Source organism: Taudactylus pleione, unplaced genomic scaffold (genome assembly GCF_031769625.1).
Source record: "Taudactylus pleione unplaced genomic scaffold, aTauple2 ptg000231l, whole genome shotgun sequence".
Lineage (NCBI taxonomy): Eukaryota > Metazoa > Chordata > Amphibia > Anura > Myobatrachidae > Taudactylus > Taudactylus pleione.
Genome location: NW_028284633.1, coordinates 3,464,643 through 3,481,608, shown reverse-complemented (window position 1 = coordinate 3,481,608; position 16,966 = coordinate 3,464,643). Strand labels below are relative to the sequence as shown.

Here is a 16,966-nt window from a genome sequence, read left to right as displayed (position 1 = left end):
TCCTCCTATCACTATAAAACAACTGCTTTTTAAAAGAAAAATATATATATATTTATTTAAAAATATGTCTTGTTTGCCCTTATTAAAGGCTGCAATTATTCATGAGGGAGGCGGGGCATCAGGGCTCTATCGCACGCAGAATTTGTATGTGTTTGCAGCCGTTTATTCATATGGGACAAAGTGCACCTAGGAAACAAGAAAAGCAATAGTTTCCATATTATGGGGCGCTGGGAGGAAGAGATATTTAATATATAACTTTTATTAAATCTAAAATACAGCATAATAACGTTTTATTTAATACCATCAGAAATATAAGTTAAACTAGAAAAGGAAAAAGTGTTCAGGAAATAAAGGATTGTAATTTGTTTGGGGGTGACTTAGGTTTGGTTAATAATAATAATAATAATAATAATAATAATAATAATAATAATAATAATAATAATAATAATTATATTACACAGAATGGTCTCTCAGTCTCCTATAAGTATCCACTTAAGTAAATATTAACCATTGGTCACATTGTTTTTGCTGGAATTCCCATATTATAGTATAAATTGTTTGGTAAACTGATTTGCCTCCAGCTGTGTAGGAAATGGAATATTAGGAGAAGGGTTAGAACACCTACTGACAGTTTTGGTAGTCGGTATCCATTCCTAACCATCTTGGGATGCCAGCGTTGACCGCCCAGATCCCGAGCGCCGGCATCCTGTACCCACCCGTTTCCGATATCACGCCTGTCAGAAGCAGATAATTTTATTGGGGCAGATTTTAAGGTGGGTTTCAAAACCGCCGTTTGATAAATCCGGGGTTTCTATTCTATTCTTTCCATGGTCTAAAACATTGATGGTGCCTTGTTATTCAGTTCTATTATATTCTATAGTGTGCTTTCATGGAGGTTTTGACTTTAGTAAATTGGTGGGTTGCAAAACCGCCAGAAAACTGCTGGGATTTAGAACCTGTGCTTAGTAAATTTTGCCCCTAATCTCTGCAATGTTAGAGTTGGATGAAAAGTCCTTTTGTGGGGAGCAGATTGCAGTGTGCACCTCCACACGGCAAATAATGCCGCCGAAACGTGTGCCCTGGCAATTCCTTTATATTATTTCATTCAGCCTTGAAGACACAATGAAATCTTGGCTTTGCACTTGTCGACAAATTCAGGTGCCTTGGTGTGCGTAATACTTTGTACGGTACACGCTCATCTCCTCCTGGGTTTTGTGCAGCTCCTCAGCTGTTTTATGTTTTGCAAACAAGGCTCTAATTTATGGTTTAAATTAAGAATTATAATTCCTATTATCTCACTTTGTCATCATTGAGTTCGCTCCTCACCTGTCCCGGTTTCTGGTATATGACCCCGAATTTGAAGTTGTTGGTCAAGACGTGTTCATCAAAGGTCACCAGCAGCTGAGAGGCCTGGGGAGCCACAAGCACAAAATGCACTTCCATATTAATCTGTGGTGACCAGTTGGATATATGTATTATAGGATCCGTACAATGAGCTCTCACCTTCATGTACAGGACAGGGAAGAACCTCTCCATAGATAATTCTTCACACAGCATCTGCCAGAGAGAGAACAGAAGAGGCTGGAGGAGGACTGACAACACTCCCTCTTCTAGGACTTACGTTACAGGACTATAATGAGGCTACTATGAGAAGGAACGCAATGGTCGCCATTCCTGCTGAGCTGGCAGCCATCTTCTCATGTATGGTTTTCTCACTAGACGCATTATGTGTAGGGGTGAAATAAACAGTGCGCCAATCATACGTATAAAAAGTTTGTTGCCAAACATCTTATTTACGTAATTATCTGGAATCTCACAAACCTCAAGGTGCATCCAAACCAAAAACACTAATATCTGTATTAGATATAAGTCAGACAAACAAGTGTGTATACAACATACGCCTATCATATCAAGTATGGGATATATACATTGGGCCAAATTAAACTAAATATCTATATATATCTAAATGGTTTCTGACTGTGAAATTTGGGTCTATGAGGGAGAAAAAAACAAAAACAATGTTTTTGGGCAGTTAATATAAAAATAAAAAAAAACAGATTATGGTTCTTCAATTATTCGCTGCGGGTTACGTAAAACTCAGTTCTGATGTTAGACAGCGTCATTAAGCCATTAGGCCAATACCGCTACTGCTCTTACAGATTTTGTGCTGAACGCTAGGCAATGGCTTCTCTTCTGCAACAGCCCATGTCCCGCTACTTAGTCCTTTATTACTGTGTGTGATTCGGGGGCTAAATCTCCAGAGTCTCTACTTGTTCTCTAGAGTTTTTAAAGGGCCCATTTATCAATTAACATGTGCAGGATATATAGCATTAAGCTGGCCACACATCTAAAGATTTTCTGTCCAACCAGCCAGTTGATTAATTGGAATGAAAATCTGGTAAGGTATGGAAGTATCTGATGATCAGCAATTTGCTCCTAAATGCCAGAAAACAGATATAAATGGCGTCAGACAAGTTTGTTAAATGTTCGATCTAAACAATTTGTTCAAGCAACAGTTTTTGTCCGTTTTCTGGCGTTTGGGAGCAAATTGATGATTGTCATTTGCTTTCATACCTTACCAGATTTTCATTCCAACCAATCAACTAGCTGGATGATTGGACAGATATAGCCGTATTCAATTCAAATCCAGCACGGACTTTTCGCTCCTCATCGGAGCTTTTCTGGGGATAAAGTATTGGGCGCGCACCTGCTTTATCCCCATATTCAATTAAAAAGTTACGAAAATGGGAGCCGACAAAACAGGATCGGCGAAAAAAAAACGGGATTTATCTGGAATAAATTGTAGGACCCCCCTAAAGCTGTCCAGATATGGGGGATCACTATGGGTACCCCCATTTTAGCCTGCAAAAGTAAGTCAGGGTTTTAAATAGCTTCGGCAGGTGTACTAGCATATTTTTAAGTCCCTAAAGTGTTTTTTTTTTAATTCTGCAAAAATGCACCTGCCGCTAATAATCTAATCTAGAAAACATGTGCCGCATACTTGCAGAATAGCCCTGAACCTATTTCCCTATTTTTAAACACTTTTTTTTCTTTCTTTTTTTTTTCACCCCAAATTTTTTAAATAATTTTTTTTTAAACTTTTTTTGACACAGTTTTTTTTAAGCCTGCACCCCTAAACCCCAATTCTGCACTTGTTTTCGCCATGTAAAACATGGTAAAAATGTATCCCCATTTTTTTTCAAAGATTTTTCCCCCCCGGGGATGGAAATTACGAACTTTTCGCTCCAGACCCCTGATAATCTTTAGATGTGTGGCCAGCTTTAGTCTTTGTAGCCTTCAGGCTGCACTCTGCAAAAAGTACCGTGCATTGCGGCAACATATCCAAATAGAGGGAACATGTACTAATCAGGACTGGGGCAAATAGGATTTAGGCAGCAAGTACCCAAATAAAGAGAGCACAGGCAATAATCAAGGTCTGTGGCAAATCAGAGTATGGCAGTAAGTACCCATATAGAGAGGGCAGAGGCAATAATCAGGTCTGAGGCAAATCCAAGGCCAGAAACAGGTTTCCAAAATAGAAAGCTCTGGAGACTGAGGCACAAGAGTTATGGTGCGTACACACGTAGTGATTTAAAAGAATGATTTGATCGATAACTATATCAATATCGTTATCGTTCAAAGCGCTCATTTAAATGGTCCCTACCAACTTACCATCGACCAACGATGCGCGGCTACGTATGGACGATAGCGATATCGTCCATCGGCCGTGCATGCCGTTCAACTTGCTCGATATCGAGCAGGCAACTATATGGACCCGCGTCTCTATAGACGTCGGCAAGTAGGTGGTGTGCTGGATGATCGATATTGATCATCCAGCACACCAGGGAGGGTGTTTAACAATCAGCCAGCGATATAGTATCGCTGGCTGATCGCTATGTTTGTACGCACCATTAAAGGAGACTAATTGCCTAAAACAGCTTTAACTAGGCTGGAGAGGGGGAACCCTACATGCTGGTCTCCTCAGCCCTTACTGCACAAACACCTAACTTCCGGCTCTTGCGTTCCTTCCAGCAGCCAGAGGCATCGGCACTTCTGCAGACATTCACAGCTCCAGCAGCCATACAGCAATACAGCCACAACCGCTGGAGCTGCAGAGAGCAGGGCTGCAAGTGCTGACAGGTGCTTCAAGTAGTGACATAAAAAAAAAGATATGTCTGCAGGGGAATTTTATGCCATGATGTGCCAGTCTTTTGGGAAGTACCAGAACCTATCCACATTGTAACTTTTTACAGAGAGGAAGATGAGATACACTACATCAGGGGTGGGGAACCTTTTTTCTGCCGAGGGCCATTTTGATATATATAACATTATTTGCGGGCCTGGTTTAGGCCACGCCCCCTCCATGTGATGTCACACGGGGGTGGGGGGCCACAATCGCTGGTGATTACAGCAATGCCCGGATCATCCTGAGGATGCTCTGGGGAGCTGTAAAGTGTAATGAACGATTTTTTGAACGAATGATTAACGAATAATGGGCCTGATTCAGAGCCGGACGCTCTGAAAGAGCGCTCGCTCTGAATCAGGGCGGTTTTTTTTCTTGTTCGGCCTGCTGGCCGCTCGCTAGGCTGTGGGTGACCACCCACAGCTATTGCGAGCGGCCAGGTTGATGGTCACGATGGTCAAGACCATAGCGACCATCGGGCTTGCGACGAGACCCTTGCGGTAGGGTCTCGTCTGCCGCAAGCCCCAGTGAGCTTCCGGCTCTAATAGAGCCGGAAGCTCTCCCACTGATATCACTGGTGATGTTAGTGGGGCCGCCCCCAAACGGCAATCGTTCCTTCTGGAACGCCTCCGTTTGGCCGGCCACCCCCCCTGCCCGCCTACCAAACGGGGCGAGCTGTCAATCACCATCGACAGCTTGCCCCCTTTGGTTCGAGACCCGGAGCGATGGAGCGCCCATCGCTAGCCGGGTCTCGCGCATGCGCACAACGGAAGCGGCTCCGTAATGCGCATGCCCAGTGGGCAAACATCGACCCGGTTGCGAGCGCTCAGCGCTTGCGACCGGGTCTGAATCAGGCCCAATGTTCCTTCCCTTAAAGAAAATCGTTATGTTGGACAGTCTGAAAGGGACAATGAACGATAACTACAAACTACAAACAGGAGCGCGCTTGAACGATTATCGTTCATCGTTATAACTCAGAAACTGAATGATTTTTTGAACGATTGAACGATAATGACATCGTTAATGACAAATCGTTCAAAAAATCGTTACGTGTGTATGCACCTTACACCTTAAGGGCAGCGGTGTGACCATCTGAAGTGTCCTAAGGATGCTCCAGACAGCACTACTGCATAGATTCTGGCTGCAGGGTGCCATTGTAGGCACCCTGATAGCCAGATGAGGCTAGCAGGAAAAAGCTCTGAGGGCCAGACCAAATTATTCCAGGGGCCTTATACGGCCCCCGGGCCTGAGGTTCCCCATCCCTGCACTACATAGAAATGGACATGTCTCTGAGGTTGTCCCAACAAGCCAAGAACCGCCAGGACCTAGGGAAAGACAAGGCTGTTCCCATAAGGTCAAATTAAATAGGTTATTCCCAACTCTGTACAGCTTCTTGTTAAGCTCTCTGCAACCTTCCAACGTATCGAGCTGTTAAATCTGGTGATAGTGGATCCATTGTCAACTTTATTGACTGAGGAGTGGTACAAGCACTTCAGTTGTTCAGGGTGCACTTGGTAAGTCCCATTTCAATTGAAGCCTGGACCGCAACTCTCTTTCTGGGGGTCCAATTAACCAAAAGACTGCGCCTCTCACTTTTCTATAGGATACCTACACTCTACACTCTGACTGTCTCAGTATAACATGCGCATGTACTAAAAATCGCAATACTGCCGCAATTATTATGTATCCATCTTGCAGGGGATATTTTAATTTTTGATGAAAATATCCCCGCTATGTACAAAGGGGAACTCGCAGGGGCAGCAGTTGCGGTGACTGCTGTCCCTGTGAGTTATATCCCCAACAAATTGTATAAGTCTGTCACAGAAGTGAAAGACTTCTCCAGGGGAGGCTGACACTGTGCACGCGCACAGCGTCCGGAGTCGGCCGCGGGCTGTGACAAAAGAGATCGAAAGATCTCTCTCCTGCACCTGGATCCTCCATAGGCTTACAGTAGTTTACATCATCTGTAGATGGTGCAAACTACCGGGGCTAAACTCTGAAAAGCTTTGCTTTTTGGAGTTTAGTACTGTACATGGGGTGAGATCGTAGTCCCTGTGATTGGGGACTGCGATTTGCAGCACTAATTAGCACTTTGCCAGAGATTTCTGTGAAATCTCCTGCATGGTGCCATTAGTACATAGGATCAATATATAAAATTATTCAGAAACTGCACTTTCTGCATAATTTTATGTATAAAACAGCTTGTTATATATAGGCCCCTCTATCACTACAAACCCTGCCAAATACGGGCATTGGTATCGCTGTATCAAAAATGTTCACGTCTTTAGTAGGAAATCAGCAGATTATTTTCTCTCACAAACACTATGTCTGCGCCCAGAGTTTTCATTAAAAATAAAACTGAGTTTGGGGCGTATGCGCATTGATGTCAGCGTCAGGAACCTGACTCTCCAGCTAGATGACAGTCTCCTGTGGTTATCCAGACTGTTGGGGAAGGAAATTTTTGTTTTTTGTGGAAGGGAGACCAACCTCGATGAGGATAACCAATGGGACTCGTCATCCGCAGTTCAGGCACAAATGTAGATAATGAGTCCCTCTCGTCATCCGCAGGTAAAGATGTAGAAGATTACTGCACATTACTGAGAATCCTGATAAAGGCTTCACTAGACCTTCTCAATCTCCACTTGCAGCAGGACATTTATTTGTATCCAAGAAAGATGGTGGCCTGCGCCCCTATGTTGACTATAGATGGTTGCACATGATGACTATCAAAAATAATTACAGAGTTGTTTCATTGGCTTAAAGAAGCAATCAGTTTTTACTAAAATCAATGTGATGGGGACCTAAAAAATTGGTCCAAATCCATGAAGATGAGAACAGAAGATCACATAGAACTAATTTGGGCTGCACAATACACCTGTAGTCTTCTATGATCTAATTAATGACATTCAAAAGGATGTTTTGGAAAGTTCTTTAGTTGTCTTTTTGTATGATACAGTAATCTATTCCTTGTCTTCATCACTGTACAGAGAGAGAAAGACCGGTCAGTACTTTAGAGGTTGACTTTTATGCAAATATTGGAAAAGTGCGAATATCCACTTCGCAAGTCTCTTTTCTGGGGTACATGATTTCTACACAAGGATTTTTAATTGCCTTTGCTAACTGTAGGGTGCTAGGCTGTACGAGACTGGACCAAGCCTCCTGATTTGAAGGTCCTTCAAAGTTTTCTTGGCTTCACCAATTATTATTGACAATTCAGCCACTACTACTTTTCCATCAAAGCTATATCTCTCATTACCATGGTCAGAAAAGAAGTCGATCTATTAAATTGGACTGTGGAGGCCTCAGAAGTCTTCTCAGGTATGAAAATGGCTTTGATACAGCATCAGAACTCTACCATCCTAATTTAGATTAATATTTATGATTGAGGCTGATGCCTCTTATGTAAGGGCAGGAACAATCTTATCTGCAATAAACCAAGTAGACAAGAAACTTAATCCTAGTATATTTCTTTCTTTGAAATGTTTCTTTATAGGAATGGACTATGATATGATCAAAATGGTTGTTGGCCATCATCATTTGGGTAGTGGCGACACTAACTGCAGGACCATATATACAATCACAGTGCACAGAGGCCATAAATGGTGCTAAAAGGTTAACCCCAGAAAAGCTCGCTGGGCTCTATTTGTCTACAGATTTTACTACACAATAACCTAACGGCTGGGCTCCAATAATCTTAAAACAGATGCTGTCTCCAGAAATTTTCTGCAACAAAATCTGGAAATGTTATCCAAGCCTCTGATCATGCCCTTAGTTCTGACCCAAGATTTGTCTGTACAGCGGCAATGGCCCAAAGTCCCCTGGTTTGCTATTTGTGTTAAATAAAGTTAGGAGGGCCAATATCATGGAAGCTCATGAAAATATAAATTTCTGGTCACCCCGGAACTTACAAGACCATTAGGGATAAATTTACTAAAGTGAGAGTTTTTAGAAGTGGAGATGTTGCCCATAGCAACCAATCAGATTCTAATTAACATTTAATTAGCACCTTCTAGAAGATAAAAAGCTAGAATCTGATTGGTTGCTATGGGTAACATCTCCACTTCTAAAAACTCTCACTTTAGTAAATTTACCCCTTAGGCCCGTATTCAATTAGTGGGGAAAAGTCGGAATCCGCGAGAAAGTATTGCGGATAATGTCATTCGCCAGGTGGAAACTTATCTCCATATTCAATTCCAAATAGTCTTCTCGTACGCGAAAACGCAATGCAATGTAATATGCAAAAAAGATTCGCTTTCTGAATAGGTCGACAAAAAAACTGCAAAATCTCTATTTTGGGGTGGAAAGCTGAAGAAACCACTCAGCACCTTTGGGACAGGCCCCCAAAGAATAACTGTGTCAAAATATCACAAAAAAAAAGTGAGGAACACCCCAAAAAATGACTTTGAAAATGGAGGCGAAAAAGTACAAAGTTGGGGTACAAGCATAAAAACTAGTGAAATAGACTTTTGCGGGGTCTGTAAGGATGGGGCAGGTGTTTTTGATTGCAGGTGCTTGCAGCTGGTGGGTTTTTCATGATTTTTAAAACATCACTTTTGCGACTTCAAAATATGCTTGCACCCATTGTCAAGTACCCGACATGTGACAGGAATACTTATTTTCTCCTAAAAATACAGTTTAATGCTATTCTTCACCACTTGTGCAAACATGTTAATTAGAAGCAATTGACAGCACTTAAGTACCCCAAATAGCTTCAGTAGGGCTATTTGGGGACATCTATATTGGTCCCCAATGTTAGTGCATCTTTTGGGGGGTGTCAGGCTGATTTCCCGTTTTCTGACAACACTTTTCGCCTGTTACAGTTTCGCCGGGACCGGTTCGCAACCAATCAGATTCTACTTAACATTTAACTATCACCTTCTAGAATATAATAGCTAGAATCTGATTGGTTGCAATGGGCAACATCTCTTGATTTACTGGGGGGAGATCATGTCAAGTAAATCTTATTGACTTTTTTGACTGGGTGACTAAGGAAATAGATTAAGGGGGGCCATAGATATAGCTTATCTAGACTTTAGTAAGGCTTTTCACAGTGTTCCACATCGCAGACTGTTAAATAAACTGGCAAGCATGGGATTGGATGCAAAGTTAGTTGAATGGATAAGATCATGGCTGCAGGATAGGAAACAGAGAGTTGTAGTAAACTGAGGGCCTGATTCTGACCCACTCGCGAGCGCTGTACGCTTGCAAGAGGGTCAATGGTGCCTAAGTGCGCATGCGCACGACGGAGGGAGCTCCGTCGTGCACATGCGCGAGACCCGGCGAGCGAGGGGGAATCCATCGCTTAGGGTCTCGCACCAAAGGGGGCGTGCTGTCGATGGTGAGTGACAGCACGCCCTCTTTGGTGGGCGTGCCGGGGGCGTGGCTGCCAGACGGAGGGGCTCCCATGGGAACGCCTACCGTCTGGGTCCGGCCCCACTGACATCACTAGTGGGACAGGCCCCCTAGTGATGTCAGGCCCACTAGTGATGTCAGTGGGAGTGCTTTTGGCTCTGATAGAGCCATAATCACTCCAGGGCTTGCGGCAGCGAGACCCTACCGCAGGGTCTCGTCGCAATCCCGATGGTCGCGATGGTCTTGACCATTGCGACCATCATCATGGACGCTCGCATAAGCTGTGGGTGATAACCCACAGCTATGCGAGCGTCCCAGAGGCCGCTCCAAGAATAGGTAGGAGGGCCCTGATTCAGAGCGAGCACTCTGGTCAGAGCGTCCGGCTCTGAATCAGGCCCTGAGTGCAGTCTCAGGAGGGAAATGTTACCAGTGGAGAACCTCAGGGATCTGTACTGGGACCAGTGCTTTTTAATATCTTTATTTGTGACATTGCAAATGGTATTGAAGGGAAACTATGCCTTTTTGCAGATGACACAAATGTATGCAACAGGGTAGACACACCAGGAGGGATAAAACAAATGATTGATGATCTAGGTCAGGGATGTCAAACTCGCGGGCCTGCGGGCCGCATGCGGCAAAAAGAAGCTATTTATGTGGCCCAACCATGTGGCCCAACCATGTGGGCCCAAATACATGTATTATGTGGCCTAGTCACCCGATCAGCTCAGCTCCGATCGCGGCAGGAGTGACTGGGCCACATAATATTTGTGTTGGAACGCTGGTCTCTGAAGCGATCAGAGAAGCCTCTGATCGCTTCAGAGGTCAGCGTTGCCAGAGATGCAGTTCGTGGGTGCGTGGGTGACGTCATCCGCTATGTGAGCGGCCTGCCCTGCTGGATCTAGTAAGATCCAGTGAGCGGCAGGCGTCTACGCAAGAGCGGTGAGCAGCAGCCAGCGTGAAGACAGGTAAGTAAGATAGAGGTAAGTGGGGTCTGTTCTATACTGGGAGGGGGCACATCATAAGGGGCAATACTGGGGGCGCTACTAGGGACATTACTGGGGCACAGAATAAGGGGCATTAATGGGGGCATTGCATAATGGGCACTACTGGGTGAACTGTATAATGGGCAGTACTGGGGGCACTGCCTAAGGGGCTCCAATACAGAGGGCATTGCATAAGGGGCACTGCTAATAGCACTGTGTAAGGGTCTCTAATACAGGGGGCATTTAATAAGGGGCATTACTGGGGGCACTGCATAATGAGCACTACTGGGTACACTGTATAATGGTCACTACTGGGGGCACTGCCTAAGGGGCTTTAATACAGGGGGCACTGCCTAAGGGGCTTTAATACAGGAGGCACTGCATAATGGACACTACTAATGGCACTGTGAAAGGGTCTCTAATACAGGGGGCACTGCATAAGGGGCATTACTGGGGGCACTGCATAATGGGCACTACTGGGTGCACTGTATAATGGGAACTACTGGGTGCACTGTATAATGGGCGCTACTGGAGGCACTGCCTAAAGGGCTCCAATACAGAAGGCATTGCATAATGGACACTAATGCACTGCGTAAGGGTCTCTAATAAAGGGGGCATTGAATAAGGGGCATTTCTGGGGGCACTGCATAAGAGACACTACTGAGGGCACTGCCTAAGGGGCTCTAATACAGGGGGCATTGCATAAGGGGCTCTTATACAGGGGGCACTGCATAATGGGCACAACTACAGTGGCATTGCATAAAGGGCTCATACAGGGGGCATTGCATAAGTGGCACTACTACAGGGGGCCCTGCGTTCGTTTTTATTCATTCAAAATTGCATATAAGACTATTTTATTCTTGCGGCCCACACACTCTTAGATCTTGAATATTCGGCCTGGTTGGTATTTTGAGTTTGACATGCCTGATCCATGGAGATTAGAGGAATGGTCAAGAACGTGACAACTACAGTTTAATGCCCAAAAAAGCAAGATCATGCACTTGGGTCTCAAAAATCCAAAGGCTAAATATAGTATTAATGGCACTACACTGGTAACTACTGAAGAGGAGAGGGATCTAGAAGTCACTATTTCAGGTGACATAAAGGCTAAATATAGTATTAATGGCACTATACTGGTAACTACTGAAGAGGAAAGGGATCTAGGAGTCACTATCTCAGGTGACATAAAGGCAAACATTGTAACAAAGCAATGAGGAAGGCAAGTCAGATGCTTGGTACATAAAGAGAGGAATCAGTAGCAGAAAGAAGTGATAATACCACTGTATAGGTCATTGGTACGTCCTCATCTCTATACTGTGTTCAGTTCTGGAGGCCATACGTTATCTCCAGAAGGATATTTATACATTAGGGACTGTACAAAGAAGGGCAACTAAAATGGTGCAAGGTCTACACCACAAAACGTACCAGGAAAGACTAAAAGATCTTAAAATGTATAGTTTGGAGCAGAGAAGGGAAAGGGGGGACATGATAGAAACGTTCAAATATATAAAGGGTTTTACCAAGGTAAAGGAAGGAGACATTCTTCAAAGAAAGAGAAGTATTAGAAGAAGAGGACATGTTCTGAGACTGGGGGGTGGTAGGTTCAGGGGAAATGTGAGGAGAAATTACATCACAGAAAGGGTAGTGGACAAGTGGAATAGCCCCCATCAGAGGTGGTAGAGACAGTAGAGCAAGTTAAACATGCATGGGACAGACATAAGGATATCCTTCAGAAGAAGTAAGGAGCAATAAGGGTTGAGTTAACAATATGTTTAAAAATGGGGCAGACTAGATGGGACAAGTGGTTCTTATCTGCCGTGTAATTCTATGTTTCTTCTAAAACTCACTTCTAAAAACTCTCACTTTAGTAAATTTACCCCTAAGTGTTTTATTAACAGAAAATAACGTGACGCGTGTCATACAGTATGTCACGGCTGCTATGTCCCCCAGGGCCGGTATCTTGTACAACCAGTTGTGAATTCTTATAAGTCGGTATCGGGGCAGCCCCCACCAGCAACAGCAAAAACAAAAACTTTCACGTCCAAATATCACATTACAGACATACAAGAGGATATAGACTGGAGAAGAAACAAGTGTTACCCTGTGTTTTGGACACTCTTATTGGTAGGCTATGTACATATTCACTGTGCTTGCTATGGGCCATCCATGCGTATTTAAATTGCCAGGTCTGAAACACAAAACTAGCTACATAGCCAGGTTTTCTTGGACATACTGAAAGAGCTGTCTTGGCAAGAAGAGCATAATACATGCCAGCGGAATAAAGTACCGGGAACTGGCTGCCGATCCCAGGGAGAGATGATCGCAAGATAATGGCGATAAATGATACATCTCCCAATTTAGAGAGAAATACAGAAAGGAACTAACCAAATCCAGTAAAACAGAAAGTGGGAAACCAAAGTGACTGGAATGTTTTCAAGTTGAAATGAAATAAATCTGTTAAAGTTGTATTAAAATGAAAAAAAGTATGGGGTCAATCCAATTATAAGTGATGCACCCGCAGGAGCGAGTCTTGTGACAATGGACGCACTTGGCGTCAGCCTGAACTTGCTGAAAACTGTGAGCGGAATCGGTATGAATGACCGCCGGATGAGAGCCCGGCGGTCAAAATCCTGACGCCGGCAGGCCAACCAGCGCAGATCCCGACGGAGGTAAGTACAGTACCTAACCCTCCCCTCTCCCCCTAACCCTCCTTTAGGGGTGTCTAACCTTAACCCCCCCTTCCCCAAGCCTAACCCTAATTCTCCCCGGGAGGGGGTGCCTAACCCTAAGTCCCCCCGGGTCCCTAAACCTAGCCCCCCCCATCCCCTGGATACTTACCCACAGCTTTGGACGATCGGTCCGCCGTCCTGTCGTGGTCCCAGCATCATGATTAACATAGGCGTCAGGATTTTGACGCCTATGTTAGATCCCTTGCGGGGATTACACTGTCGGGATTGTGACCGGCAGCCGCAGTGACTGCATCCCCTGTGCGCAGCCCCACAATTCAGCGAGTTCAGCCTGAAAGAGGGCTGAGAGGGGTGCAATATGCAGTGTCATTGCCGGCGTTTGAACGCCATGGCAACGGCAAAACGCACATGATTCGCACCCCTCTCGGCTAATTGGATTGCCCCATAAGTACGGTACCATAATTACCTATAACACTAAGAAATAAACACAGGTGCACAGTGGGAAATATTTACTGTTACAAAACAGACATTTTTTATTTATGTCAACTGCTCTTGTTTTATGTTTGTTGCTTTGTTCCTGTTACTGTCAGTGGTCTGTGGATAAACAGTGGCAGCGCATCGTGTCTGCACTATAGAGGGCATTTACAGCATGGCTTTTCTTTTACTAACGTGATAATGAAACAAAGGGCCTGATTCAGACCCACTCGCGAGCGGCTGTCCGCTCGCAAGTGGGTCGATGGTCTGCACTGAGCATGCGCACGACGGAGGGAGCTCCGTCGTGCGCATGTGCCAGACACGACGAGCGAAGGACTTTCCTTCGCTCGTTGTGTCCGATCAAAGGAGGCGTGCTGTCAATGTTGATTGACAGCACGCCCCCTTTGGTGGGCGTGCCGGGGGCGTGCCTCCCTGACGGGGGCGTTCCCACGGGAACGCCTCCCGTCAGAAGCCGGCCCACTGACATCACTAGTGATGTCAGTGGGAGTGATTTTGGCTCTGATAGAGCCAAAATCACTCCGGAGCTTGCGGTTGAAAACCTCAACCGCAGGCTCCGGCTCGCAATTTCGATGGTCGCGATGGTCACGACCATCGCGGCCATCAAAATGCACGCTCGTATAGCCTGTGGGTGGTGACCCACAGCTATACGAGCGTCCAGGAGGACGCTCCATGAAAATGGAGCCCGGCCCTCATTCAGAGCGTGCGCTCTGCTCAGAGCGTACGGCTCTGAATGAGGGCCAATATTCAGACTTGCTCAGCCAGATGTGGTAGCCCTGGTTACGGTGTCACAACCTTCTTACATAAACAGCTTTTCACAGGAATTCTGAAACAACAACAGGTCCTAGTCATGCACACAGGATTGTCTATGTCAGAGATTCCCAAACTCGGCCCTCAAGGCACCCTAACAGTCCAGGTTTTCAGGATATCCATACTTGGCCACAGGGGACTTAATTATTACCTCAGTCAACCTGTACTCAACCATGGATATCTCTAAAACCTGAGCTGTTAGGGTGCCTTGAGGACCGCGTTTGGGAACCTCTGGTCTATGTACAAATGTACATAGTTGGCTTGGTATCCTGATGGAAGATCAACAGCAAGAAGACTGACAGTCAATAGGTCGACACCAGATGGTTGACAGGCATTAAGTTGACAGGTACAAAAGGTCAACTGACAAATGATCAACAGTGCAGACGGTGAACAGGGTAAAATGGTCACCAGGTTCAATTGATCGACACACATGATCAACCAATGTTTTTCATAATTTCTTAACATTTTTAAGGTTAGGATTAGGGGTTAGGGTGATGGTCAGGACCTTGGTGTAGGGTTAGGCTGCTGGAGGCTAGGGAAGGGTTAGGCACCAGGGGGAGGGGGAGTGTTAGGCACCAGGGGGAGTGTTAGACACCAAGGGGAGGGTTAAGTTTAGGCACTAGGGAAAGGGTTAGGGACCAGGGGGAGTTAGGTTTAAGCACTAGGGGGAGGGTTAGGCATCAAGGGAAGGGTTAGGTTTAGGCTCTAGGGGGAGAGTTAGGGTTAGGCTGCCAGAGGGGATGGCCAGGTTTAGGCACTAGGGGGAGGGTTATGTTTAGGCACCAGTGGGAGGGTTAGGCACTAGGGGGAGGGTTATGTTTAGGCACCAGTGGGAGGATTAGGCACTAGGGGGAGGGTTAGGCATCAAGGGGATGGTTAGGGTCAGGCACCAGGGAGGGGGTTAGGTTTAGGCACCAGGGGGAGGGTTAGGCACTATTTTTGTGTTGACCATTTGTTAGCCAACCAATTGAACCTGTTGACATTCTGCACTGATAACCATTTGTCAGTTGATCTTTTGTCCATGTCAACCTATTGCTTGTCGACCATCTGGTGCTGACCTATTGACTGTCGATCTTCTTACTGTTGATCTCTTATGCCACAGCCCTTGGCTTAGCACCAATCCTCTGTGCTGCTGTGAACATTTCACTGTCTTGTCTGACTGCAGGTTTCAACTGCTCTTGTTTTATGTTACATGCAAACATGTTTTGCTTAATTCTGTTAATATGGGTTTTTGTTGGAAAAGACATTTATCACATGACAAAGTCTGATTGAAAACTGAAATGTTCCTAAATCCCACAGCATATGGCCGGCTGGTGTATCCACCGGGGTCTCTATTTCCAGGACAGCATTATAAATGTGCAAATTACTTTTTCCTCATGGTTTCCTGCTACCAGCTGTTCATGCCCTGTGTGGCTCTGATATGGCTAATGCCACCCAGACACTTTCATACAGTACACCCCACTTTTACCTCACAGTCACCATTTTGCTTTGCATGGTAATATATATATATACACACAGACCCGCTAGTAGCGTCACACACACACAGACCAGCTAGTAGCGTCACACACACACAGACCCGCTAGTTGTGTCACACACAGACCCGCTAGTAGCGTCACACACACACACAGACCCGCTAGTAGCGTCACACACACAGACCCGCTAGTAGCATTACACACACAGACCCGCTAGTATCGTCACACACAGACCCGCTAGTAGCGTCACAAACACACACAGACCAGCTAGTAGCGTCACACACAGACCCGCTAGTAGCGTCACACACACAGACCCGCTAGTAGCGTCACACACACACAGACCCGCTAGTAGCGTCACACACACAGACCTGCTAGTATCGTCACACACAGACCCGCTAGTAGCGTCACATACACAGACCCGCTAGTAGCGTCACACACACAGACCCGCTAGTATCGTCACACACAGACCCGCTAGTAGCGTCACACACACAGACCCGCTAGTATCGTCACACACACAGACCCGCTAGTAGCGCCACACACACACAGACCCGCTAGTAGCGTCACACACAGACCCGCTAGTAGCGTCACACACACAGACCCGCTAGTAGCGTCACACACAGACCCGCTAGTATCGTCACACACACACACAGACCCGCTAGTAGCGTCACACACAGACCCGCTAGTAGCGTCACACACACAGACCCGCTAGTATCGTCACACACAGACCCGCTAGTAGCGTCACACACACAGACCCGCTAGTAGCGTCACACACACACAGACCCGCTAGTAGCGTCACACACACACAGACCCACTAGTAGCGTCACACACAGACCCGCTAGTAGCATCACACACACAGACCCGCTAGTAGCGTCACACACACAGACCCGCTAGTATCATCACACACAGACCCGCTAGTAGCGTCACACACACACAGACCCGCTAGTAGCGTCACACACAGACCCGCTAGTAGCGTCACACACAGACCCG

At 45.7% G+C, this 16,966-nt stretch overlaps 1 protein-coding gene across 1 annotated transcript in view; it reads right to left on the bottom strand.

Moving 5' to 3' along the window:
* Positions 1–16,966, bottom strand: part of LOC148516919 (rap1 GTPase-activating protein 1-like) — a 286,202-nt gene that overhangs the window by 70,574 nt on the left and 198,662 nt on the right. Inside the window, exons 8-9 of the mRNA XM_088479397.1 lie at positions 1,504–1,557; positions 1,327–1,410 (exon numbers count right to left, since the gene is read on the bottom strand). Coding sequence (XP_088335523.1) covers positions 1,327–1,410; positions 1,504–1,557 — 138 coding nt within the window. The remainder of the gene's footprint in view (positions 1–1,326; positions 1,411–1,503; positions 1,558–16,966) is intronic.